The sequence below is a fragment of the Thalassophryne amazonica genome, chromosome 14 (genome assembly GCF_902500255.1).
Source record: "Thalassophryne amazonica chromosome 14, fThaAma1.1, whole genome shotgun sequence".
NCBI classification, from domain to species: Eukaryota; Metazoa; Chordata; class Actinopteri; order Batrachoidiformes; family Batrachoididae; genus Thalassophryne; species Thalassophryne amazonica.
This window is the reverse complement of record NC_047116.1, coordinates 34,826,316-34,853,202: the sequence shown is the minus strand read 5'-3', so window position 1 is coordinate 34,853,202 and position 26,887 is coordinate 34,826,316. Positions and strand designations below refer to the sequence as shown.

General features: G+C 42.0%; 1 protein-coding gene across 1 annotated transcript in view; it reads left to right on the top strand.

Annotated features, from left to right (window-relative positions):
* myo10l3 (myosin X, like 3) overlaps positions 1–26,887 on the top strand; it is a 141,148-nt gene that overhangs the window by 72,704 nt on the left and 41,557 nt on the right. The window contains exons 12-19 of the mRNA XM_034185803.1: positions 2,248–2,394; positions 4,145–4,245; positions 4,593–4,659; positions 8,210–8,302; positions 19,521–19,589; positions 24,258–24,340; positions 24,439–24,547; positions 25,439–25,519. Coding sequence (XP_034041694.1) covers positions 2,248–2,394; positions 4,145–4,245; positions 4,593–4,659; positions 8,210–8,302; positions 19,521–19,589; positions 24,258–24,340; positions 24,439–24,547; positions 25,439–25,519 — 750 coding nt within the window. The remainder of the gene's footprint in view (positions 1–2,247; positions 2,395–4,144; positions 4,246–4,592; positions 4,660–8,209; positions 8,303–19,520; positions 19,590–24,257; positions 24,341–24,438; positions 24,548–25,438; positions 25,520–26,887) is intronic.

Sequence of the window (26,887 nt, the reverse complement as noted above, 5' to 3'; positions counted from 1 at the left end):
TACTCTCTGGCACGCCAGATCACATGCCAGTGTGGGGATCAAATGCAAGTGCAAGTGTCAAGGTACCTTTAGCATCCATTTATTCAACTGTTTTGATTAGTGTGTGTGTGTGTGTGTGTATAAGTGCGTGCATTGGGAGGGAGTTAGTATAGCTGCGTTTCATAGAAGACACTTGGGTTATCTTCACATACCTTCTGTAGAAGATTTTGGGTCATATAGTAAACCCAGCCCAAAGCCTGGTGCAGGCATCATTGCTAATTTCCACACAACTCCACATGTCAGTTTTACACCCTATGCCTGCGCCCTCTGAATAACAATGTCACTTGCACTTCTGTGAATGTGTTGGTCCAAAAATGAGGTGTAAAACTCATCTGTTGACATCTTCTGTCACCAGTAAGAGTTTGTGTCTCAGACCAGTAAAAACCTGATCTAAAGTCCAATGCTGTGAAATAGTCAGCTTTGCCTTATTACATAAGCAGATTCCAAACACACATTCACTCTGTACGTATCATCACCAGTCACTTGCGTCAGTGTGAGGAACTCCGTTTTGTGTACACCATCAAAATAGGTTCCTTTAAATCCCAATAGCATTTATAGGGAAATGGTTGATACAGTGGAGGGTGACATTCTCTTTTTAGCAGCAGATAATCCAATGTCTAAACAACCCAAAACTGGTGCTATGTGGTGATGAACGATAGGTGATTGACTATTAATCGGATAGCTAATGGTGTTAAAATCTGCTAGTAAAGAATTAAGAACATTTTGCACACATAACTTGGAATATCAGTGGTTTAAGATTAGGATTAAGATTAGGTTTAAAACTTTCCTTTTTGCTAAAGCTTATAGTTAGGGCTGGATCAGGTGACCCTGAACCATCCCTTAGTTATGCTGCTATAGACTTAGACTGCTGGGGGGTTCCCATGATGCACTGAGTGTTTCTTTCTCTTTTTGCTCTGTATGCACCACTCTGTATTTAATCATTAGTGATTGATCTCTGCTCCCCTCCACACCATGTCTTTTTCCTGGTTCTCTCCCTCAGCCCCAACCAGTCCCAGCAGAAGACTGCCCCTCCCTGAGCCTGGTTCTGCTGGAGGTTTCTTCCTGTTAAAAGGGAGTTTTTCCTTCCCACTGTCGCCAAGTGCTTGCTCACAGGGGGTTGTTTTGACCGTTGGGGTTTTTCCGTAATTATTGTATGGCTTTGCCTTACAATATAAAGCGCCTTGGGGCAACTGTTTGTTGTGATTTGGTGCTATATAAATAGAATTGATCTGATTTGATTTGATTTTGCTTGATGGGTCTTCTGACTCTGATTAAAAGTGCTCTGTGCAGGCTTATCATGTAAAGTGAAAAACTGTGCAATTTGGAAGTAAATCAGTCTAATTTCATTCGGTGTTACCTACCATAATGAGTCCATCACTTTGAGCCAAAGAGGCAGTCAATGCCATCTTCTCTCTCTCTCTCTCTCTCTCTCTCTCTCGACTCAATTGAAGAAAGAAAGTGTGTGTCGGGAAGGTGGTAGCCTTAGTTTTCTGTGGTGGAAAGGGCATTGCAGTCATGGACTACCTTCAAAAGGGCCACATCATAAATGGAGAGTACTGTGCCAGTTTACTGAGGCAGTTACTAGATACTGTTCAGAACAGACACCCAAGAAAAGTGATGAAGGGGTTCTTGTTTCATCAGGACTGTGCCCCAGCTCTGGGGCACAGTCATGCTGACTGTTACCAATGCTGCATGACTGTGGCTTCCATCTGTTTGACCACCCACCATATTCTACAGATGTGGAACCACCTGTCTTCCATCTGCTTGAAAGTGTAAAAAAAAAAAAAAGGGTTGGGGGGTGTAAGATGAACAATGATGATGTCATACCTTCTGTTACAAACATTTTTACAGTGAAAGCATATATATATATATATATATATATATATATATATATATATATATATATATATATATATATATGCTATAAAATGTGACTCTTAAAATACGTTGATGATAAATGAGACCGTCTGCTGTTAAATCAGACATTGTATCATCTTTGTTGCTGACAGAGAGATTCTGACACAACATTGCTTTTCATCTGCTATTAAACATCCCATAAATTAAGCAGTCTTAAAAATGTTTAAATCTGCACTGATTTGATTTGGTGACATGTACATTGGATTTATGTTTAATACACAGATGCAAAGTCTCCTGTATCTTCTTTCTGCTGTGACTTTATAAATGTTCATATTTTCTTGTTGTTTGCAGGCTGTGGACTCTCGGGACTCTGTTGCCATGGCACTTTATTCTCAGTGTTTCTCCTGGATCATAATGAGGATCAACCAGAAGATCAAAGGGAAAGATAACTTCAAGTCGATTGGCATCCTGGATATTTTTGGCTTTGAGAACTTTGAGGCAAGTCCTCACTTGACTGTGGTAACTAGACAGTGAACAGAAAGTCAGATTTAAAATCTATATACACTCAACAAAAATATAAACGCAACACTTTTGGTTTTGCTCCCATTTTGTATGAGATGAACTCAAAGATCTAAAACTTTTTCCACATACACAGTATCACCATTTCCCTCAAATATTGTTCACAAACCAGTCTAAATCTGTGATAGTGAGCACTTCTCCTTTGCTGAGATAATCCATCCCACCTCACAGGTGTGCCATATCAAGATGCTGATTAAACACCATGATTAGTGCACAGGTGTGCCTTAGACTGTCCACAATAAAAGGCCACTCTGAAAGGTGGAGTTTTGTTTTATTGGGGGGGGATACCAGTCAGTATCTGGTGTGACCACCATTTGCCTCATGCAGTGCAACACATCTCCTTCGCATAGAGTTGATCAGGTTGTCAATTGTGGCCTGTGGAATGTTGGTCCACTCCTCTTCAATGGCTGTGTGAAGTTGCTGGATATTGGCAGGAACTGGTACACGCTGTCGTATACGCCGGTCCAGAGCATCCCAAACATGCTCAGTGGGTGACATGTCCAGTGAGTATGCCGGCCATGCAAGAACTGGGACATTTTCAGCTTCCAAGAATTGTGTACAGATCCTTGCAACATGGGGCCATGCATTATCCTGCTGCAACATGAGGTGATGTTCTTGGATGTATGGCACAACAATGGGCCTCAGGATCTCGTCACGGTATCTCTGTGCATTCAAAATGCCATCAATAAAATGCACCTGTGTTCTTCGTCCATAACAGACGCCTGCCGATACCATAACCCCACCGCCACCATGGGCCACTCGATCCACAACATTGACATCAGAAAACCGCTCACCCACACGACGCCACACACGCTGTCTGCCATCTGCCCTGAACAGTGTGAACCGGGATTCATCCGTGAAGAGAACACCTCTCCAATGTGCCAAACGCCAGTGAATGTGAGCATTTGCCCACTCAAGTCGGTTACGACGACGAACTGGAGTCAGGTCGAGACCCAGATGAGGACGACGAGCATGCAGATGAGCTTCCCTGAGATGGTTTCTGACAGTTTGTGCAGAAATTCTTTGGTTATGCAAACCGATTGTTTCAGCAGCTGTCCGAGTGGCTGGTCTCAGACGATCTTGGAGGTGAACATGCTGGATGTGGAGGTCCTGGGCTGGTGTGGTTACACGTGGTCTGCGGTTGTGAGGCTGGTTGGATGTACTGCCAAATTCTCTGGAACGCCTTTGGAGACGGCTTATGGTAGAGAAATGAACATTCAATACATGAGCAACAGCTCTGGTTGACATTCCTGCTGTCAGCATGCCAATTGCACGCTCCCTCAAATCTTGTGACATCTGTGGCATTGTGCTGTGTGATAAAACTGCACCTTTCAGAGTGGCCTTTTATTGTGGGCAGTCTAAGGCACACCTGTGCACTAATCATGGTGTATAATCAGCATCTTGGTATGGCACACCTGTGAGGTGGGATGGATTATCTCAGCAAAGGAGAAGTGCTCACTATCACAGATTTAGACTGGTTTGTGAACAATATTTGAGGGAAATGGTGATATTGTGTATGTGGAAAAAGTTTTAGATCTTTGAGTTCATCTCATACAAAATGGGAGCAAAACCAAAAGTGTTGCGTTTATATTTTTGTTGAGTGTATTAGAAACTGTTTGAGCTGCACACCTCACTGGCTTTGACTTGACCATGTTCTGTTATCATTTAGGTGAACCGGTTTGAGCAGTTCAATATCAACTATGCCAACGAGAAACTTCAGGAATATTTCAACAAGCACATCTTCTCTTTGGAGCAGCTGGAGTACAACCGGTAAAGAGGCTCATAATGTTCCACAGTTACAGATGTCAACATGTACAGATAGTTTGCCTGGAGAAGTTGAAAATAAAACAAGGCCGTGCTTGTGTTGGAGAATGTCACCCAGACAGATAGGACCAGGCATGGGGGTTGTGCCTCTTCATGGCCATTCGGGCAAACTGCCAGAGATTTGCAGTTGGACTCAGTTTCTCCCTCAGACAGTTGTTTTCTTGTATAATAGGCCAGCAGTTTGGACACGGCTCATTTCATCACATGAACATGCTAGATAATACCGCCATTGTGTCTACATAGCTGTTTATATTTTTATGTGTGTGTGTGTGCGTGTGCGTGTCTCCCCACAGGGAGGGGATCCAGTGGGAGGCCATAGACTGGATGGATAATGCCGAGTGTCTGGATCTCATAGAAAAGGTAACTGTTACAGACTGATAGTCAGATCCTGAGAGCAAAATCACCACCGAGACCGACCACAAACCGCCTACAAGAACATGCTAACCCAGACACCACACTACGCCTGCACTGACCTCCAAGTCCCACTCTATGATTATACAGTCTCATTTTCCATGTTGTGTGCAAAGTAATGTGCACCATTTAGCGGTTAAATGTCAGGCTTCAGTGAAGTGTAGATGATTTGTGTTGGGAATATTTAAGAGGATAGTCTGATATTGAGCCTCCATGAAGATGGGCTTAAAATTAACAGGTTTGTAGTTCAAATTTACAACAGTACGAAAGGTTCACTCCAAACAAGGTAACTGCTTTTGAGGAATGTGTTTAGTTCCATTTTATGATTTTGCTTGATAGTCAACAAGTTGCAGCTATATGTAAGCACTTGGTGGGATTGTTATTAATGTATGCAAGAAATTAGATTATTGAGAAAGTGTGACTGTAGCTTATTTCTGTCAAAGAAGTTGTATCGTTAAATAAAATTGAAATTTCTGCTGTTCAGGTATACAAACCAACATATTGCAACTAACCAAAGTTATTTTATTGTCATTTTCACTTTTCTTCAGACGGTAGATTTTAGATTTCCCATGCTAATACAACCCCTGGCAAAAATTATGGAATCACCGGCCTCGGAGGATGTTCATTCAGTTGTTTAATTTTGTAGAAAAAAAGCAGATCACAGACATGACACAAAACTAAAGTCATTTCAAATGGCAACTTTCTGGCTTTAAGAAACACTATAAGAAATCAAGAAAAAAATATTATGGCAGTCAGTAACAGTTACTTTTTTAGACCAAGCAGAGGAAAAAAATATGGAATCACTCAATTCTGAGGAAAAAATTATGGAATCACCCTAAAAATTTTCATCCTCAAAACTAACACCTGCATCATATCAGATCTGCTCATTGACATTGACCCTGTACCATGACGACCCTACGTGTCTTGCAAGGAATGTTTTCGCAGTTTTTGCTCTATGGCAAGATGCATTATCATCTTGAAAAATGATTTCATCATCCCCAAACATCCTTTCAATTGTCCAAAATATCAACGTAAACTTGTGCATTTATTGATGATGTAATGACAGCCATCTCCCCAGTGCCTTTACCTGACATGCAACCCCATATCATCGATGACTGTGGAAATTTACATGTTCTCTTCAGGCAGTCATCTTTATAAATCTCATTGGAACGGCACCAAACAAAAGTTCCAGCATCATCCATTAGGCAGTTTCTTACAGTTCGGTCACAGACGTTGACTCCAGTTTCCTCCCATTCGTTCCTCATTTGTTTTGTTGTGCATTTTTCGATTTTTGAGACATATTGCTTTAAGTTTTCTGTCTTGACGCTTTGATGTCTTCCTTGGTCTACCAGTATATTTGCCTTTAACAACCTTCTCATGTTGTTTGTATTTGGTCCAGAGTTTAGACACAGCTGACTGTGAACAACCAACATCTTTTGCAGCATTGCATGATGATTTACTCTCTTTTAAGAGTTTGATAATCCTTTCCTTTGTTTCAATTGACATATCGCGTTTTGGAGCCATGATTCATGTCAGTCCACTTGGTGCAACAGCTCTCCAAGGTGTGTTCACTCCTTTTTAGATGCAGACTAACGAGCAGATCTGATTTGATGCAGGTGTTAGTTTTGGGGATGAAAATTTACAGGGTGATTCCATAAATTTTTCCTCAGAATTGAGTGATTCCATATTTTTTTCCTCTGCTTGGTCTAAAAAAGTAACCATTACTGACTGCCACAATCTTTTTTCTTGATTTCTTATAGTGTTTCTTAAAGCCAGAAAGTTGCCATTTGAAATGACTTTAGTTTTGTGTCATGTCTGTGATCTTCTTTTTTTCTACAAAATTAAACAACTGAATGAACATCCTCCGAGGCCGGTGATTCCATAATTTTTGCCAGGGGTTGTATACTATTCTGTTGTTAGCTGTCACGACCATTTTTTTTCTGTCTGGCATTTTTCAAACGGCTATTGTGTAATCCTAATTATGTACAGTCAAGTCCATAAGTAACTGGACCACGACATAATTTTTGTAATTTTGCCTCTATGCACCGCCACAGTGTAGTTGAAAAGAAACAGTAGCCTACAGTACTTGTAGTGTAGAGTTTCAGCTTTAAGTCAAGGGGTTTAACAAAAATATTGCATTAATCGTTTATAAATTATGATCGTTTGCATGCATAGTCCCTCCACTGTCAGAGCCCATAAGTAATTGGAAATCACCACTTTTACATCCAGTTGTCTTTAGACCAGTTGGGTTGGATACATGAATATTTCTGAGATCCTGAATATGTCTTGTACTTCATTTAAATCAGTCATTAAGAAATGCAAACAGTACTGTACTGTATAGTAAATCTGTCTGGAGTGAGCAGTTCTCCAAAACTAACTGACCCTACAAGTTGGAGACTTGTGAAGGAAGCCACGGAGACATCCATACAACTCAGAAGGAATTTCAGGTGTCTGTAGTTGCTATTGAAGGAACTGTGAACAGTGCAATATTTGTCTATTGCTTCACCAGTTGTGCACCTTCATGGTGAAGTGGAACAGAGAAGAATGTAATTTAAAAAGAATCTACAGTTAGCCAGAAAGCACATAAAAGACTCCAGCCAAGATTTCATCTGTTTTCTTGTATTTAAATCCTTTCATATTCCACTATACCATGAATATGTGGCTGGTGATGCAAGAAGCAAATGCTGTTTCTCCAATCACATCATCTCCCTGCTCCAACACACCTGAATCCAATGAAAGGCTAATGAGCCTTTCATTGGATGCCAGTCTGTCACAGGGCCACATATAGACAAACACATTCACGCCAGCATGCACACCTACAGACAATTTAAAGTTTGCAATTCCCCTAACCTGCAAGTCTTTGGGTATGGGAGAGGAAGCCGAAGCGTCCGGCGATAACCCACACAAACACGGGGTGAACATGCAAACTCCACACAGAAAGGCCACAGGTGGGAAGCAATCCCATGACCTTCTCGCTGTGAGGCAACAGTGTTAACCAGGAAGCCACCGTGCTGCTGGGTAATAGTCATTTTGTTAAACACCTTGAATTAAAGCTAAAAGTCTGCATTATAAGCACATGTTGAAACTTGTTGCGTTAATAATATATAAAGGCCAAATTATGAAACTGTAATTGTCCAACTATTATGGATCTGGCTGTGCAGACGAGAATATCCAGTTTGATCAGCAGAAATCTGATTGCTTTTTGTTCCTAACCCAGTTGATAGAACCAGTTTCTTGCGTGATTTCAATAAATCATGTTGCTTGAGAAAGCCTGTGGCAAACGGGTCATTTAAGTACAAGCGTTGTCGTGGCATGAGCTTTTATGCTTAGTTAACCCACACTTCATGAATAAAAGACTAAACTGAAAGAAGTACTCTGTACTTTCCTGGATGTACTGTTACAGCAACATCTGCCAGATGTATCTAAATAGGATTAGAACTAGTTTCATCTTGACTTCAATGTCTTTTGACCTCTTTTCTCCCGTCTGTCTCCCCTTTAGAAACTGGGCATGTTGGCTCTTATCAATGAGGAGAGCCGCTTCCCCAAAGGCACTGACTACACCCTTTTGGAGAAACTGCACAGTCGGCATGCAGTGAGTCTACACATACACGCACATATGGAAGCATGCAAACATGTGTCGCACAGGCAGCAGTGCATGCACAGTCAAGCCCCTGCAGGCATACGCTCATAAAAATCCATGTCCCCAACAAAGCATTTTTACCTCCTGTTAAGGCATCGTGTTTACCAACCTGCAGTACAAACACACTCAGAGTTAACCTCTTTGCTCCTATTTGCCCTTGGTGCGGTGTTAAATCTGTGTAAAGCTTGCACACACCCCTCAGGGTAATCTCGCATGCAAAAGCAACAATGTTGAAATGCGATCAGCTTTTCTGCCAGCCCGATCATCGTGTTTATCAGAAAGAGGAGTTCCCAGAAAGCTTCAGAGGGCAGCAGGTGACTGAAACAGGAGAGTTGCAAACTGAAACCTGAGGACTCACTGACTGCTCCCATGGTGTATAACTTAACCACTGATTTATATCTTTCATTATAAGGTCACGTTTTGAAGGGTTGAGGGATTAGCCGTTTCAGATGGTGAAGCAGATTTACAGCATTTGCTGCTTTTACAACTCAACAAGTCCAGCTTGTTGGTGTCATTGTGTCTTCTGGCATCTGTCTGTCTGTATTGATATTATTGCTCTTTTTTCAAGGTTTGGCCACTTATGCCAAGGTCTGACAAACCTTAACCTTACATAATTTAACGATACAACAGATTTTTAGCATTTTGCACAGGATTATATTAAAACAGGAAGCTTTAGCTCTGATGGTTCTTAAGAATTCAACTTTTTGTGAGGTTATAGATTAATTCCTCTTGGTAATATCACACAAATTATTCATGTTTACCTGATTTAGTGCAGCAGATAAGAGAATATTTATAGCAGAATCCTTCAAATGGTGATAAAAGCATCAAATTCAGCAGAAATACTCCTTAGACATTCCTCTTTTGAAAAAACAATTGGCCACTTGAATTTTCAGTCAGCGTTCAGGTAGAGGTCAATTGAAGCATTCCACAGGGATCAAAATTAAAAGATGCTCCAATCATATTGAAACCTACTCCACATTATTTACCTGATCATAAAGATTCCAAAAAGGTATAGTTTGAACTATCTGTAACTGAATTCTATGGAGTTATGGGATAGAAACAGCAAGAATCTTACAAAAACTGGCTGTAATAGTCTCTGGTCCCCTCCCCTCCCGGGTTGCTGATGAGGCGTTTAGCAGGTTGACATCGTTAAATAGGTGGCTGGTGCAGTTTTGTAGACAGCAAGGCTTTAGCTTTATTGATAACTGGCCTTCGTTCTGGGGCCACCGTGGCTTGCTGATGCCGGACGGCTTCCACCCTACTGGGGAAGGCGCCGCCATCTTGTCTGCGAACATAAATAGAGCTCTACAGGGAGGGTAACATTAGGAATCTACAGCAGGCCACGGAGCAGGTGATTAGAGACCCTGCAAAACTTATGACAAATGTGGGTGTGGAATCCATTAGCTTAGCGGGGAATTTAGTGCAGAAAATCCACTATGGTGATAGTGCAGTTTATTTGCCAGGGAGGGAATTTCAACAAGTTGAGACTGTGGCCTGCTTCCGTAGTCGTGTCCATAAAAATCAAAGAGGGATATGCTTTCCAAACTTAATACCCATTACTATATTGGATGATGTTGAAATTGAGGATGGCCCAGTGGTTGTTCCAGCAATAGCAAAGATTTAATGTCTGCTACCTACAACGCGCATGGAATGTCTCAAACCTAAACCTACTTCTAGGCATCTTATATATGCTACTCTGGAACCATCCCTAAACCCAAACAGTTCAACTGTCAACCCCACTGAGGTCCTTAGACTGGGTTTCATTAACATAAGATCACTGTCCTCAAAATCATTGTTGATCAATGATCTAATTATTGATCATCACTTAGATATGATTGGGCTATGTAAAACCTGGCTTAAACCTACAGCTGTCCTCCCCTTAAATGAGGCCTGCCCACCAGCATATACATTTAGTCATGTCCCTCGTGATGCGAAGCAAGGCAGGGGTGTTGCTCTTATTTATAAATCTAGGTTTAGCTTATTAGCTGTTGGGGGTTACAAATATAACTCATTTGAGCATCTGATTCTCTGCTCTGCTCAGGATATTACACATTGCCAAGGTCAGAAGAATAAAAATCAGTCTTATTACTTTGTCACTGTATATAGGCCTCCTGGCCCATATTCTGAATTCTTAGATGAATTTGGTGCATTCATCTCTAACTTGTCAACTAGTGTAGATAACATTCTGATCATTGGTGACTTTATCATTCATATAAATAAGCCTTCTGATCCCCTCTGCAAATCATTTATGGAAATTGTGGATGCATTAGGATTTCGGCAATGCATTCGGGATTCAACGCACATTAGTGGAAATACCCTGGAGCTGGTTCTCGCACGTGGTATTGCTGTCATGAATATTGACATCATGCCTCTTACATCAATGGTGTCTGATCACTCACTTATTAAGTTTACAGTTTCGCTGCCGTGTTTAGTGGAACAACAACCTTATATATCATTACAGCGATGCATCAACTCCTCAACTACGACTGAACTCGAAGCTAGACTGCCTGATGTCTTAGCTTCACATTTGACAAATACCCAGTCAGTAGACAGACTTCTGGATAGTTTAAACTCAGTGCTCAAAACTACACTCGACATGATTGCACCACCTCTGTTAAAATCGCGCTCCTCCAAATCACAGTCACCTTGGTTCAGTGATTATCTGCGTGACCTCAAGCATAAAGCAAGAGGTCTAGAAAGGAAATGCCGTCGTTCAAAATTAGAAGTATTTCACCTTGCGTGGCGTGATGCTATCTTAGACTATAAGCATGCATTATTGGCTACAAAGCGGACCTACTACTCTGATTTGATCAACAAAAACAAGCATAACTCAAAGTTCTTATTCAACACGGTGGCAACACTTATCCATGGACAACCACCTGTAGTTCGCTCTCCTTTTACAGCACAAGATTTCCTGGATTACTTTGGGAAGAAAATAGAAGACATCAGGTTAAACATATCCCGGCATGCCTTAACCCAGCCACTACACCCTGCTATTGAGGTAGGCGCCACTACTGAGGTATTACCTAGATTTACAGAATTTGATAGTATCTCACTAGGCATGCTGACAAAACTCGTAATGTCAACAAAAAGCACAACCTGTTTATTTGATCCTTTACCAACAAAACTGTTTAAGGACCTGTGGTCCGCTCTTGGGCCAACTGTGCTGGAAATGATTAATCTTTCTTTAACTTCTGGATCTGTTCCTAAATGTTTCAAATCTGCAGTGATTAAACCATTACTTAAGAAACCTAATCTTGTCCCTAGTGTATTGAAAAACTATCGGCCGATATCAAATCTATCATTTTTCTCTAAAATTCTGGAAAAAAGTGGTGTCACGGCAGCTCGTAGACTATCTTACTGAGAATAATCTCTTTGAGCCACTGCAGTCTGCTTTTAGAAAACATCATTCCACAGAGACCGCTCTCACTAAAGTGGTGAATGATCTTCTGCTTACAATGGATTCGGACACCACTACGGTTCTGTTGCTGTTAGATCTCAGTGCTGCTTTTGATACAGTGGATCATCATATTCTACTTGATAGGCTGGAAAATCATTTTGGGATTACTGGGAGTGCCCTTGCATGGCTGACATCATACTTGACCAGTCGTTCTCACTGTGTTTTGTACAGTAACACTACCTCTAACCTTAGTGACATGAAATTTGGGGTTCCACAGGGGTCTGTCTTAGGCCCCCTGCTTTTCTCCCTTTATATAGCACCCCTTGGGCACATATTGCGGCATTTTGGGATTACCTTTCACTGCTATGCAGATGATACTTAGTTATACATGCCGATAACTGCTGGTAATCTCATTCACATAAAATCCTTAGAAGATTGCCTTGCAGCAGTGAGAAGTTGGATGTCTAGAAACTTCCTGCTTTGAAACTCTGATAAGACTGAAATGATGGTTCTTGGTCCAGTGAGACATCAGTATCAATTTGACCAGTTAACTCTTAGCCTTGGCTCGTGTGTCATACATCACACTGATAAAGTGAGGAACCTTGGGGTAATTTTTGATCCTTCGTTGTCCTTTGGCCTCCACATTAGAAATATTATGAGGACTGCTTTCTTCTACCTGTGAAATATAGCGAAGATTCGTCCCATCCTGTCTATGGCTGATGCTGAGACCCTGATCCATGCATTTATCTCTTCTAGATTGGACTACTACAATGTTCTATTTTCTGGTTTACCGCAGTCTAGCATTAGGGGTCTCCAGTTAGTTCAAAATGCTGCAACCAGACTTTTGACACGAAGCAGAAAGTACAACCACATTACACCCATTTTGGCATCCCTTCACTGGCTTCCTGTCCCAGTGACATCAGATTTTAAGGTAACCTATAAAATTATTCATGGCCTGGCACCTCCCTACCTAGCTGACCTAATTAAACCTTACGTACCGGCCCGGGATTTACGTTCTCAGGGTGCAGGACTACTTTGTGTCCCTAAGGTGAATGAGAAGTCTGTGGGTCACAGAGCTTTCTCTTATCATGCCCCTGCTCTGTGGAATGATCTCCCTGCGTCAATAAAACAGTCAGATTCTGTGGAGATTTTCAAGTCCAGACTTAAGACGCACTTATTTTCCCTTTCATATGGCTAGCATACTGGTACAGTTTTGTTTTACACTTTCTACTCTTTTAATTCATTTATTAGTAATTGGAGCGGGCTGCGGCCTCAATTTTACCTAAATTCTGGGTCTTTTAGTGAAGTTTAGGGCTAGTGGCCGGCGATCACCTTAGTATTTCTCTGTTTTTCTTGTTGTTTAATGCTGGCAAATTATACAGTATTTTTTGTCTTTCTGATGCCTGATTCTGTTTTTTCTCTGTTTAAGGTGCAGCTCCATCCAGCGATGGGAGTTGTATTCGTGTTGGCGATCCTCCTGTTCTGTGCGCCAATAGCATTTCTTGTATATTCGTCCGTGAATTGTTCTGTGAAATGTTCTGTAATTTATGTTTGTAGCATGGCCCAAGCAGAGGGTCACCCCTTTGAGTCTGGTCTGCTTGAGGTTTCTTCCTCAGAGGGAGTTGGTAAGGTTAGACCTTACCTGTGTGAAGCGCTTTGAGGCAACTCTGTTGTGATTTGGCGCTATATAAATGAAAATAAATTGAAATTGAATTGAATAATGGTGACAAAGGTCAGTGTCAGTTTGTACAGGGGTCAAAAGTTAAAGTTGCTCCAATTTTGGTAAAAAGTGATGCAAATTATTGGTTGAGCTAATAGGATTAATAAATGGAGTAGTTTTGACAGTGTCGAATGCTTGGTCTCCAAAGTAAAGGTCAAACAAGGTCAATGTCCATTAGATTCTATGACGTGACATGCGAGGTCTGTTAGAAAAGTATCCGACCTTTTTATTTTTTTTCAAAAACCATATGGGTTTGAATCACGTGTGATTGCATCAGCCAAGCTTGAACCTTCGTGCGCATGCATGAGTTTTTTCACGCCTGTCGGTTGCGTCATTCGCCTGTGAGCAGGCTTTGTGTGAGCAGTGGTCCACCCCTCTCATCTGATTTTTATTGCTAATAAAATGTCTGAACGATTTGGAGCTTTGCTGCATCAAATTTTTCCAGAAACTGTGAGAGACCTCCAGGTGGACACCATTCGGAAAATTCAGATGGCTTTCAGAGACGATTTTATGGGGATTACACAGATTAAGGAGTGCTCCAGCCGGTTTAAAGACTGCCCACAGCGTCTGAGAGCGCGGTGCACTCCGAGCGCCGATCGACAGGCTGAAACAACCAGATCATTTCCAACGTGAAGGCTTTGTTGATCTGGGACGTCGTCTGACTTACACAACAATGGCAGAAGACATGGACATCACTACTTTTTCGGCACATTCCACTGTTACAGGAGTTTTTTTCATGGAAAGAGGAGCGGAGGGATGCGCCACCGTGCCGCTCATGGCGCGGCACAAAAGCACCTCTGTGTTGGTCTGACAGGACGGCTTTCAGATGTCTTTTCAGTCGTGTGACTATCCGAGAATTTGTGCATGAGCTGGACATGCCCCAACATGTCCTGTGAGGCTTCATCACGGCGTTGCTTTGCGCCATGCAGACCAACACAGAGGTGGTTTTGTGCCGCGCCATGAGCGGCACGGTGGTGCATTCCTCCGCTCCTCTTTCCATGACAAAAACTCCTGTAACAGTGGAATGTGCTGTTCATTTCCAAACTGGACGCTCTGTTGATCCGGGACGTCGTCTGACTAGCACAGGAATTGCGGAAGACGTGGACATCAGCACTTTTTCGGCACATTGAGACAGACGTGCGGAGGAATTCCGCGCGTCGCGGTGGAGCCGCATGGCGCAAAGCAACGCCGTGATGAAGCCTCAGAGGTCATGTTGGGGCATGTCCAGCTCATGCACAATTTCTCGGATAGTCACACGACTGAAAAGCCGTCTGAAAGCCGTCCTGTGAGACCAACACGGAGGTGGTCTTGTCAATCAATCAAGTTTTATTTCTATAGGAGGTGGTCTTGTGCCGCGCCATGAGCGGCACGGTGGCGCATCCCTCTGCTCCTCTTTCCATGAAAAAAACTCCTGTAACAGTGGAATGTGCCGAAAAAGTACTGATGTCCACGTCTTCTGCCATTGTTGTGTAAGTCAGACGATGTTCCGGATCAACAAAGCCTTCACGTTGGAAATGATCTGGTTGTTTCAGCCTGTCGATCGGCGCTCGGAGTGCGCCGCACTCTCAGATGCTGTGGGCGGTCTTTAAACCGGCTGGAGCACTCCTTAATCTGTGTAATCCCCATAAAATCGTCCCTGAAAGCCATCTGAATTTTCCGAATGGTGTCCACCTGGAGGTCTCTCACAGTTTCTGGAAAAATTTGATGCAGCAAAGCTCCAAATCATTCAGACATTTTATTCGCAATAAAAATCCGACGAGAGGGGTGGACCACTGCTCACACAAAGCCTGCTCACAGGCGAATGACGCAACCGACAGGCGTGAAAAAACTCACGCATGCACACGAAGGTTCAAGCTTGGCTGATGCAATCACACGTGATTCAAATCCATATGGTTTTTGAAAAAAATGAAAAGGTCAGATACTTTTCTAACAGACCTCGTATGTTACCGCGTAACGTGATACATGGTCCAAACTATTCCTTTTTAAAACCCTGTTAAATCAACTAATCAACATTGGAGCAGCTTTAACTTTTGATCCCTGTACAAACTGAAACTGACCTTTGTCACCATTTTTGCTGTTTTTACCCCATAATGCCATATAAGTCAGTCACAGATAGTCCAAACTATACCTTTTTGGAATCTTTATGATCAAGCAAATAATGTGGTATAGTTTTCAATATGATTGGAGCATGCTTCAGTTTTGACCACTGTGTAATTCTTCAGTTGACCCCTACGTGACCACCGATTGAAAATTCAAGTGGCCAATCGGTTTTATTCAAAAGAGGAATGTCTGAGGAGTATTTCTGCCAAATTTGATGTTTTTATCACCATTTGCATGATTGTTTCAGTTATCTGCTGCACTACTTAAAACGGGCGATTTGTCACTTTTAAATAGTCTATCTCTCGCTGCTTGTCTTTTCTCCTTGTTAAAGACAAAATGTCTTGTTTGTGTTTGTTGCTGTGGCAGGTGGGAAAAGTTACATTTTTAACTTAATGGCAAGTGCCGTAACGGTGCACAGCTGGAGTCAGTTTGCCAGTTGACCGCCTGCCACTTACAGCCAACATGTGAATGCAACATAACATTTATAAAATACAAATGGGAATAACTAGAGTTTAATAAGTGCATTCTGCATTGTAGACTTAAACCTATTTTAAAAACTACCGTACTGTGCACAGTGTTTTTGGTACCCTACAATTCTGACAAAAATTGTGGTTGTTTATCCTTCCTCTTCTTTTCCTTTATATTTTTCATCTTGTTAGAATTCTTTCTTTTCTTATTTGTGTTCTTCTTCATCATCATCTTCTTCATCAGTCAATTATCAAATTGGATGTCTCATTTTCATATTAAAAATAAACAAAAGAAAGATTGATTTCTTCAATGTTTTACTGCTTGAAGGTTGATGCCGATGATCATTCAATAATAAAATGTTTTTTAGAAATTACAAGACACCTACTCCGACAGATTATGTAATTTGATTTACATGCTCTCTATTTATTTATATTTATTCATAAAAATTTGAAATTTTGCAGCTTTTCCTTATTTTAAAAAGTTTTAGGTATGATGAATATGTCTAAAAGATTTACACAATACTCATTCTTTGTTCATAACATTGACTTTCATTGTCTTCTCTGTGGGCTTTTGGACAAGACACGAACCCCACAACTGCTCAGCCTTCACCGACATGGACATGGGATAACATGTGGAGGAAGTTTAGGAAGAATTATTTCTGTTTCTTTCCAGGGGTGTGCATACAAGCTGACAGCAAGATGTCAAATAGTGTGAGCTTAAAAAAAATGCATATGTTCTCGGCTCATTTCCCTCCTAACAAACAGAACAATTTGCTCAGTGATTACACAGAATGCAGGCACTATTCAGTTGTTGTGGTTGAAGACTATGTCAAATATTGTAGTTCTGTGGTAATGGCATGAAGCCATACCATAGCATGAACTTCATGTCACGCTATGCCTTGAATTTCATGCCATAAGAAGGGAGGGGCTCCCGTGCCATGCTTAAATTTAGACATTTCTAATGCATTAATTTAGGTTGAGTTCAAAGTAGGTGAACATTATGTTCAATTTGTCACGTGCACATGAAGGTGTGACTGAAGCTTAGATAGAGTGCAATTCTATATCCCCCTTCTGGCCTTACAACTGGCACAGGGGATAAAAAGAAAACCGGCAGCAACAAAAAGAGTCTCCTGTCAGTGCTGCAAGAACCTTATCCCCTATTCTTTGAGTATCATGGTTGGTTAAAAATTAGTAAGGCTCATTAACGAAGGGAGGGGGGTGGGTGCTTTAGGGGTTCCTGAGTGGTTTGTCATTTTCCAAAGGTAAGATTATAAAAATAGTAAACCTCTAGTCTATTTCAATCTAAACCAATGTACGAGGTCTGTGAGAAAAGTATCCGACCTTTTTATTTTATGCAAAAAATATATGGATTTGATTCATATGTTTTTACGTCAGCCAAGCTTGAACCTTCGTGCGCATGCGTGAGTTTTTTCACGCCTGTTGGTTGCATCATTCACCTGTGGGCAGGCTTTGAGTGAGCACTGGTCCACCCCTCTCGTCGTTTTTTCATTGCGAGGAAATGGTGGAATGATTTGGGCTTTGTTCCATCAGAATTTTTTCAGAAACTGTTAGAGACAGGCAGCTGGAAACCATTCGGAAAATTCACATGGCTTTCGGTGAAAATTTTATGGGCTTCACAGAGATTAAGGAGTGTTACTACCACTTTAAGGACTGCCCACAATGGCGCACGGCGCGCCGTGCTCCGAGCCGCGATCGACAGGCAGAAACGACCATTTCATTTCTAAACGGATGGCTTTATGGATCCGGGACCATTGTGTGCAATTTCTCTGGTTATCACAAGAGCTGGACATCAGCCATTTTCTGGCAGATTTCAGTTTTATCAAGAGATTTTGTCATGGAAAGCCGCGGAGGCTTCGCGCGTCACGACAGAGCTGCTGATGGAGTGAGACAAAGAACGCCTCCGTTTTGGCGTGTCAGAGGTTGTCAGGGACAAGTTGGGACATGCCTATCTTGGCTTTCAGTGGCTTACCAGTCGAGTGAGTATAAGAGAAATTGTGGAGAGCTGGGCATGTCCCAACTTGTCCTCTGACACTCCAAAACTGAGGTGTTCTTTGTCTCGCTCCATCAGCGAATCCGTCGTGACGCGCGAAGCCTCCACACGGCTTTCCATGACAAAATCTCTTGTTAAAAGTGAAATCTGCCGGAAAATGGCTGATGTCCAGCTCTTGTGATAACCAGAGAAATTGCACACGACGGTCCCGGATCCATACAGCCATCCGTTTAGAAATGAAATGGTCATTTCTGCCTGTCGATCGCGGCTCGGAGCGCGGCACGCTGTGCGGCACGCTGTGCGCCATTGTGGGCCGTCCTTAAAGCGGTAGTAACACTCCTTAATCTCTGTGAAGCCCATAAAATTTTCACTGAAAGCCATGTGAATTTTCCTAATGGTTTCCAGCTGCCTGTCTCTAACAGTTTCTGAAAAAATTCTGATGGAACAAAGCCCAAATCATTCCGCCATTTCCTCGCAATGAAAAAAAACGACGAGAGGGGTGGACCAGTGCTCACTCAAAGCCTGCCCACAGGCGAATGACGCAACCGACAGGTGTGAAAAAACTCACGCATGCGCACAGCGGTTCAAGCTTGGCTGACGTAAAAACATATGAATCAAATCCATATATTTTTTGCATAAAATAAAAAGGTTGGATACTTTTCTCACAGACCTCGTATGAGGTAATTATGAATTTGATTTTGTGATTGCAGTATATTGTTTGTCTACTTAGTACGTACTTTGATTTCACAGCTATAACACAAACTGTTGCAGCGCATATCTGATTGATGTTTGGAAGAAGTACAGTATGATGTAGAATCTTTGGCATCATCAAAAAAGGGCTGAAAAAGTCATTAAAGACTTCTGAATATCAAATAATTTATGAGGCTAATATGTATTAAAGACTGCAAAATAAATATCTTGTGGCGATCCTTTACCATTAAAACTGAACTGTTCTGGATAAACTATCGCGTTTTTCCAACATCATCATATTGATAAATGTGTTATTTACTAATCCATTTCTCCTGTTTGTTGTTGTTGTTGTTTTGTTTTTTGGAATTGCAAATAAAATGAACAAAATTCTCCTGGCAGTTGTTTTAAATCAACATCTTCAAATGTCAAATTTTCTAACTTTTACTGTTAATCTAATAAAAAACATATTTGCCTAGGGTTGCATGTGGTATTCAGTTTCGTCATTATTCTATCATGAAGTCTTGCTGCCAAAAACAATAAAAAAGAAACAAATTTGATTATCTCCTACACAAATCATGTACACGTTTTACTCATATGTATAAATGTATAAATCCCAGAAAACAACTTCCATAAATATGTTGGGTTTGTGTTGTATTTATTTTTTTCTTTGTCTTTTTCTTTCTGTCATGTAGAATCCTCTCTGATTGGTAATGTCTTAATTTTCCCACCTATCCTAACTTGGTGAATTTGAAAAAGTAAGCAGTTTTGTCATGTGTCCTCAGACAAACTCATACTATGTGAAGCCCAGAGTGACTGACCACCAGTTTGGCATCAAACACTATGCTGGAGAGGTAACCGACACCACATTTATACACATACATACACACACACACACACACACACACAAAATCACGCGCCTCCTTCTGTCTGTGTGGGGAAGTGAGGTAGTTGTTGGTTAGGTAGTGGAAACTGCTTGCCAAAATCCGGGAGGATAGAGATATCACATCTACATACTTCTTCACGTTCACACACTTGATGAAAGAATGGGCTTTAGTCTTGACCCAAGCCCCAGCTTCTTGTCCTGACAAATGAAACAAACAAAATCTTGCACTTCCATGAATGGCTGCTGATGCGAGTCACTCCTTGTAGTGCCCATGTTTAATTCTCCCAATTTACATCAGAAATAAATATGTTTACAGCCCGCTACTAAAAAGATTTGGTCTCTATAGCTAGCTTTCCCCCTTCAGCCCCTTTCACGCTGGGCCAACATGGAGTTGCATAATGCAGCATACCCGACTACGCTGAGTTTATGCACTGCCCTATGTGGCAATAAGCTGAGGGATGCAAAGGGGTCCACAAAATGAATGCAAAAAATTAAGCGAGAGGACGTGTCCACTATAACTCCTCACAGATGTATCACCAGCAAGAGGACATGTCCGCCTCCACGATAACTCCTGATGGACAGATCGCATGCCCTCGTCGGCTGCAGCTCTGCCTTCACCTCAAGTTCTCTCACGATTGTGGCACGTTAAATAAAGTCTATTAACTCCTGGAAATAATGTATTCTGACTTTTCCAATGTATCAGATCCATCTGCGTGTCCAGAGCGTCATGGAGCCAAGTTTCTCCCCCCGTGCGCGTTCTTGCCAAGCTCCCACCTGCGCGCAACTTATGCAGCCATTCTTGTGTACAAGATATGCAGCACAATGCAGCCCTACACAGGCCCAGTGTGAAAGGGGCTTTCTGGACAACTGTAGAGGGGTGTTATAAGCTATTTTAAGTCATAAACCGAAGTCAAATTCCTTGTATTCTGTGGATACTTGGTGAATAAAAGCTATGCTGGTTCTGATTCTAAAGTTAAGACTAGATAGGGGTGTGGTCTCTTTGAGTGACAGCTGAGTGCTGAGTCAGTCTCGCTAACAATGGTTGCTAGCTGCTGTGGTCTTGACCCGGTCAAGTTGACTGTTTGTTCTTTCTGTGCATTTTCGTACAAATATATGAGATGATATGGCTTGCTGTGCAGTTCTTTGTACTAACGGACCATCAAGGACGTTGGTGCTCTGGTGTTTCCTTTGAGTGAAATTTTAGTATTATTCAATTTATGTGTTTGCACCAGGTTAGCACTTAATAGCACCTAGCCTGGTGAAATTAGGTCCACCTATGGTGAATCTGTTACGAGACAATATGCCGGTTATACATTTTAATGTCCACACACAAGTCATCCGTTATGAAAACCACTGCCTAGTCTACAAAAATATCCCTTAAACAAACGCTCAAACCAAAGTTATCCTGTTAACTATAGCTGTGGTCTGTAGTCCTGACACCTGTGTAGAAAATGTTAGAGGAGACCAAACAAGAGTCTAGATCTGGATACGACAACACAGAAAAAGTGATAGGGATTGAATTGGATATGTGTATGTGTTGGGGGGTTGGGGGGGGGGGGGGGGGGGGCTGGCGACACCCGACAGAGGCCAAAGATTGTTACAGAATGACCTTACGAAGAGAGCCTCAGACAATGTGCTCACTGTGAGCGCAGCGGCCCAGTCACAAGTCTGGCCCAGATGTCTATGGTAACGGTTTACTCCAGAGAGGATGGGCAGGCCAGCCAGTTGCTCTCTCTCTCTCTCTCTCTCTCTCTCTCTCTCTGTCTCTGTCTCTGTCTCTGTCTCTGTCTCTGTCTCTCTCTCTCTCTCTCTCTCTCTCTCTCTCTCTCTCTCTCTCTCTCTCTCTCAGGCTTGTCTTCCTGCCCAGAGAGCCTCCTCCTCTCTCTGTCTGTCTCACTGTCTGTCTCTCTCTGGCTCTGAAAGATTCTTCTGTTATCTGAAACAGTGCCATGACTTCAGTGGGGGAAATTGTAGCATCCTCCCATAGATTTGATTATCTGTGCACAGCCAGGAAATGTAGTTAATTTTAGCTGATTCTCTTTTGCCTGATATGAACTCTTTAACAACAAACAATGATGGCTTCACCTCGTGAACTCTGCTGGACACATTTAGAGATTTATGTCTTGCAGTGAATAATTTGCAAAGAAGCAAGAACTGTTGGTCGATGAATTGTAACTGTATTTACTGGATGGTTGATTGTTGAACTCTGCCTTCGTGCTGGGTGTAATTCTCTTTGATGGTCCCATTCCCCTGTAGAATTACAAGACTACGCAGCGATAATCAAACCTGGCATTGACTAACACACAGAGTCTATTGTATATGAATCTATTTCAGCAACAAAGGAATAGGCTGTAATTAGTGTGTCTGTGATTTGAAAATATATGTGTTACCCAGGGTGGGTCCCACTCCCAAGAGCCTGCAGGTTTGCCCCTACCCCACCCCACACTAGATTATAATATACAAATAGGTACACAAATGTGTTTGTTTGCCTATTATGTACATGCATATTACTTTCTGCACAATGCTTTTTATTTTTGTCACGACTGCATACACTCATGGAAGCGCAAACACATGTTCAGAAGGTATAATTGTGGGATCCTCCTGTTGGCAGAGGAATGTCATGTAGCTAAGATGAAGGCTGAACAGATCTCGACAGGTGACCGCGTTACTGCAGAGGCCCTTCACTCTACTCAAAAACAATACACACATTTCCAGCCCTGGCTGCTCTAGTGCACAGAAACACACTGCTTGCGTGAATGCAATCCATATGAATTCTTTCCAAGAAACCCGTTTAAATTTAAACCAGATTCTCACTAACTATTCTGACAGATATGCATCCCAGAATATAACCGCACGAAGCTCAGAATTGCCCACAAATGTGATTTCGTGCACAGTTTGATGACATAACAGGCAGGACTTCGACCATCTGACATCTGCAGAAACAGCTGTTGTACTGTTGTGTTTAGCACAACCTTGGTGCTCCTGGAATACCTCCCGGCTATGTCACTGCATGCACAACAACACTGTCAGCTCCACGGTACAGCAAAGCATAACCAAAGTATCATGATGAAGAGGAAAAATTTTCAGACCTCTTTATAATCCTGCCATAATTAAAAAAAAAAAAAAAAAAAAAAAACGTTCCCTGACCCTCTAATGTTTCCAAGGTACAGACAACGCTTTAAATTGTGGAATTCCAGGATGCATATCCACGAAAGTGAGCATAAGACTTTGTCTTGCTCACCTTCCTTTCGAGTTCTGCTGAGCATGCACAACTGGTAGGAGATTCTGGGTACATTTAGAACACACTGAACTTGATAATTGTCCCATCTGGCTGGGGAACTCCTTGGGATCACCCAGGAAGAGCTGGGAGGTGCGGCTGGGGAGAGGAACAGCTGTGAGCCCTTACTTTTAACCTGCTGCCTCTGCAATTTAAATCCAGAAACGTGGTTCCAAATGGATGCATGCTCTTGTGTAAAAACATTAATTCAAGATTCGGTATTTATGGCCCTTCCCTACTGTCTTGAATCTAAAACACACATAGACAACTAATGTGATGAGTTAAAATGTCACCTTTATATTAAAAGTCTGTTCTGTTAGAATCCTCTCCTCTTGTCATGAACTTGATTAGGATTTGCAGATCACAGACCTTCAAATACTGTCCTAATAAACAAGTATCCATACTTGTATATACAAAAAAGAATAAGTTTTTGGTTTATGTGGAACAATATTCTTAAATCTATTTCTTTCCAGATCGTTAAAAAAACATGTGAATTACAAAAGTAGAAAGATGGGTTTCAAACCAACAGCTTTTTGGTTTGACACAACAGCACTAAACACTTGCAGTTCATTGCCACTCTAGACACAGAATTAACACAAAGTGCCGATGTATCAGAGCTGGAATGGAATTTAGTCTGTAGTATTGCTTGCAACAATATGGAATCTCAACTTAAACCAGTGTCTGTTAAGATTGTTCCCAACCTTTTTTTTTTTTTTTTCATGGAACCCACCCACATACTCCCCTACTAACAAAATAAAGTTTTGAAGAGGGTGTGTGGGGGTCAGGGGAATTAACGTTTTATCCCCCTGGTTCCTCCAAAGAAAATTATGTTTTTAATTCATTTTGACTGTGAAGTAAGTGTGTTAATCTTGATAACGTCGGAGCAGAGAAACCCTCAGGACCCCCTGTGATCATTAGCGCCCCCTAAGGGGCGGGGGGTGTCGGACCCCAGGTTGGGAACAGAATGTTTAAAATTAGTTACGTATGCTTATTAGGGCTAACAATTCTTTACAATACAATTAAGTGTGTTGGTTGTTTTTAAGATAAATGTATTAATTTTAGCTTACCAAATAATGAGAAATACTAATCACAGTTTCCCAGAGGATAATTCAGATATTTGTCTGACCTAATGTCCAAGACTATAAAACAAAGAAAAATTACCAGATACTTACATTTTGACAAAATGACTAATGATGAAGCTTTTGTTTTGATAAATGTCCTAAATAATTGAATATGATTATAGTCTGTTTTCTGATGACTGTGTAAGCAGATTGCTGTTACACTTTGGTGTATATACATACTGTATGTACACACGCCCTCCACACAGATCACGAGTTTTGTTTTTGACATTGTTGTTAGGTCCTCTATGATGTACGGGGGATCTTGGAGAAGAACAGAGACACTTTCAGAGACGACATCCTCTTCATTCTCAAAGACAGCAGGTAAGCACACCGTAGCTCTGATTTCTACATGATGCATGACTTGCTTTCATTGCATTTATGTACCATCACGGGCCCTGTGCTGCGGTATGTGTCTGCAGGCTCGATTTCATCTATGACCTTTTTGAGCGAGTGGGTAGCAGAAGTGGAGACGAGACCCTGAAGATGGGGACGGCCAGACGCAAGCCCACAGTCAGCTCTCAGTTCAGGGTAAAATTGCGGCATTAGCTCCACACACTCAATTGCAGAATTGCACCATCCCATGGACGGCAAACTAATTGTCTCCCTCATATGGCTACACATGCTAACCCCTCAACATTTGGCTCTCTCTCTATCTTTGCGTGATGAGTGCTTTCAGGAGAGCACTGACATGAAGGAGGATAGGAATGAGGAAGAGACAGAGTGGAAAGAGAGGGCAATCTGTGAATTTGATCCTCAGAGGGATAGTGGTTGATGGGATGTATGAAATATACGGTTGTGAGCCGGGGATGGTGGTGAGGGGGTTTGTATTTGTGGGCTCAACTTAGCATGTCCTAACTGCAGTGTGGAGAGAAGGAGCAGGGGAGAAGAGGATTTGGCAGACTGCCTTGGCCTACAGTTCCTGAAACCAGGGGTTTAGGGTTGATGGCTGGGTAGCGAGGGGCCAACCAGGGGCCAATCACACTCAGCTCTGCCAGGAAAGGCCTTGCTGGAGACAGAGTGTCTGAGGCGGGGAGGAGAGGGAGGCTGACATAGCTGGATAGGTTCAAGGGTCCTCGGTGTGTGTGTGTGTGTGCGCACGCGTGCGTGTGTGTGTTTAGGTAAATAAGGGCTGAGTAAGACGCCGTAAGCACGCAGTGGGATCCAGAAGACAAAAGTACTCAACAAATAATAACATAAATCCTGTGCAGACTTGAACTTTTGGCCTGATCTGTATTTTTTTTTATTATTATTTCAGTCAAGACAGTGAATGTGTTTATTGTATATAAATCTGCTGATTGTTATTTAAATCACATCTTTTCCAGGGAGTTCCACATTAGCATAAATAAACGGGCATGAATGAACACGTTTGGGCTGAAAGCCATTTTCTATCTTTGTCCTCAAGCTCTTATTGTGTTTCAGGATTCCCTTCATTCCCTGATGGCCACACTCAGTGCCTCCAACCCTTTCTTTGTGCGCTGCATCAAGCCAAACATGGATAAGGTAGGTCATGTATTTCACTGCGCAGTAATTGTCAGAAAACCTGCCGCAGGTCATCAAGATCAACTTATGCAAAGTTAAACCTCCTTGTTATTCATATTTGTCATTCCTCAAAGCTAATTATTGGGAGGCTATTTATGTATTGATTTTGCAGTGTAATAGTAACTAGTGCAGAGTCATTTTTATCCAAGGCCATCAAATATGGCCATCGGGTATTGCGAAGGCTTTGCGTCTGTCCATCCGTCTGTCTGTGCTCAGCATATGTCCAGTAATATTACTGCCAGAGTCTTCAAATTCACAGGGAACATTCTTGGGACACAGACCTTGGACAAGTTCAAAGATGGCTAACCTTGACCTAAGCTAAGAGGTATTTTAAGAGGTTGAAAAGTCACATTCTGTTTTAATTTGTTCAAGTTTTTTCTTTTTTTTCCTTTTTTTTTTTTTTTTTTTTTGAGGCGCAGGGTTGACAGCCAATAAGAGTAGAGTTGTGCCGTGACATCAGTGGCAGGTCTGTCTAAAATTACTTCACTTGCTTCACTTATATATCATGTTTTTCATATATTATGTAAAAGCTAGTGAGGCATAAACACGTCCAAAATGGAAAATGCTGTTTTTGGAACATAATAACACCTCTGAAGTGATTTCAAAGACATTTCACCGACGTCATCGTGATGACGTCATAGGCTGGTTTAGCTAGCTGCAAAACTCTGTTTCATTTGTGTGTTAATATAACCTCTTTGTCATTTATTATGTAAAAGCTAGTGAGAAATAGACACTTCTAAAACTGAAAATTGTTGGGAAAGTGTAAGTACACGGACCCACAACAGGGGGCGCAAATGAACGGACAATGGAATAGGTCAAATAACAACACTTTACTGTTGCGAACGTGCACAACAAACACAACAGATCACACGATAGATCGAAGGTCAAATTACAAGGTGTCGTGTGGGCAGGCTCGAGGATAGGAGATGCCTGTCCAAAGCAGAACCGGAACCACACGATTTCCTCCGCCACCAGACCCCGGGAATACTGGAGCCGCCAAGTCCCGAACTCCCAGGTGGCCACTGCCTCCGCGTGTCGGACCTGGTACTGCTGGCGAGGAACAAAAACACAGTTAAACGTGGGTGCGTCTGCACCCAGCAATCTGCACGGCAGGGAAGCTACCTCCACCTCTCGTTGGAGAAAAAGTCTGTTATCACTCACAAAATCACAAAAAAAGGCTTTCAATCAAGCTGTCAGGCTGAGGATATTACCTTTCAGGTAGAACGATATCTCGGCAATGAGGTGGAGATGCCGTCTTGCTGATATACCATATGATGATTGATGACAGCTGTCGTCGGTGATAAGCAACAGCTGTCACCCAGGCTGCTC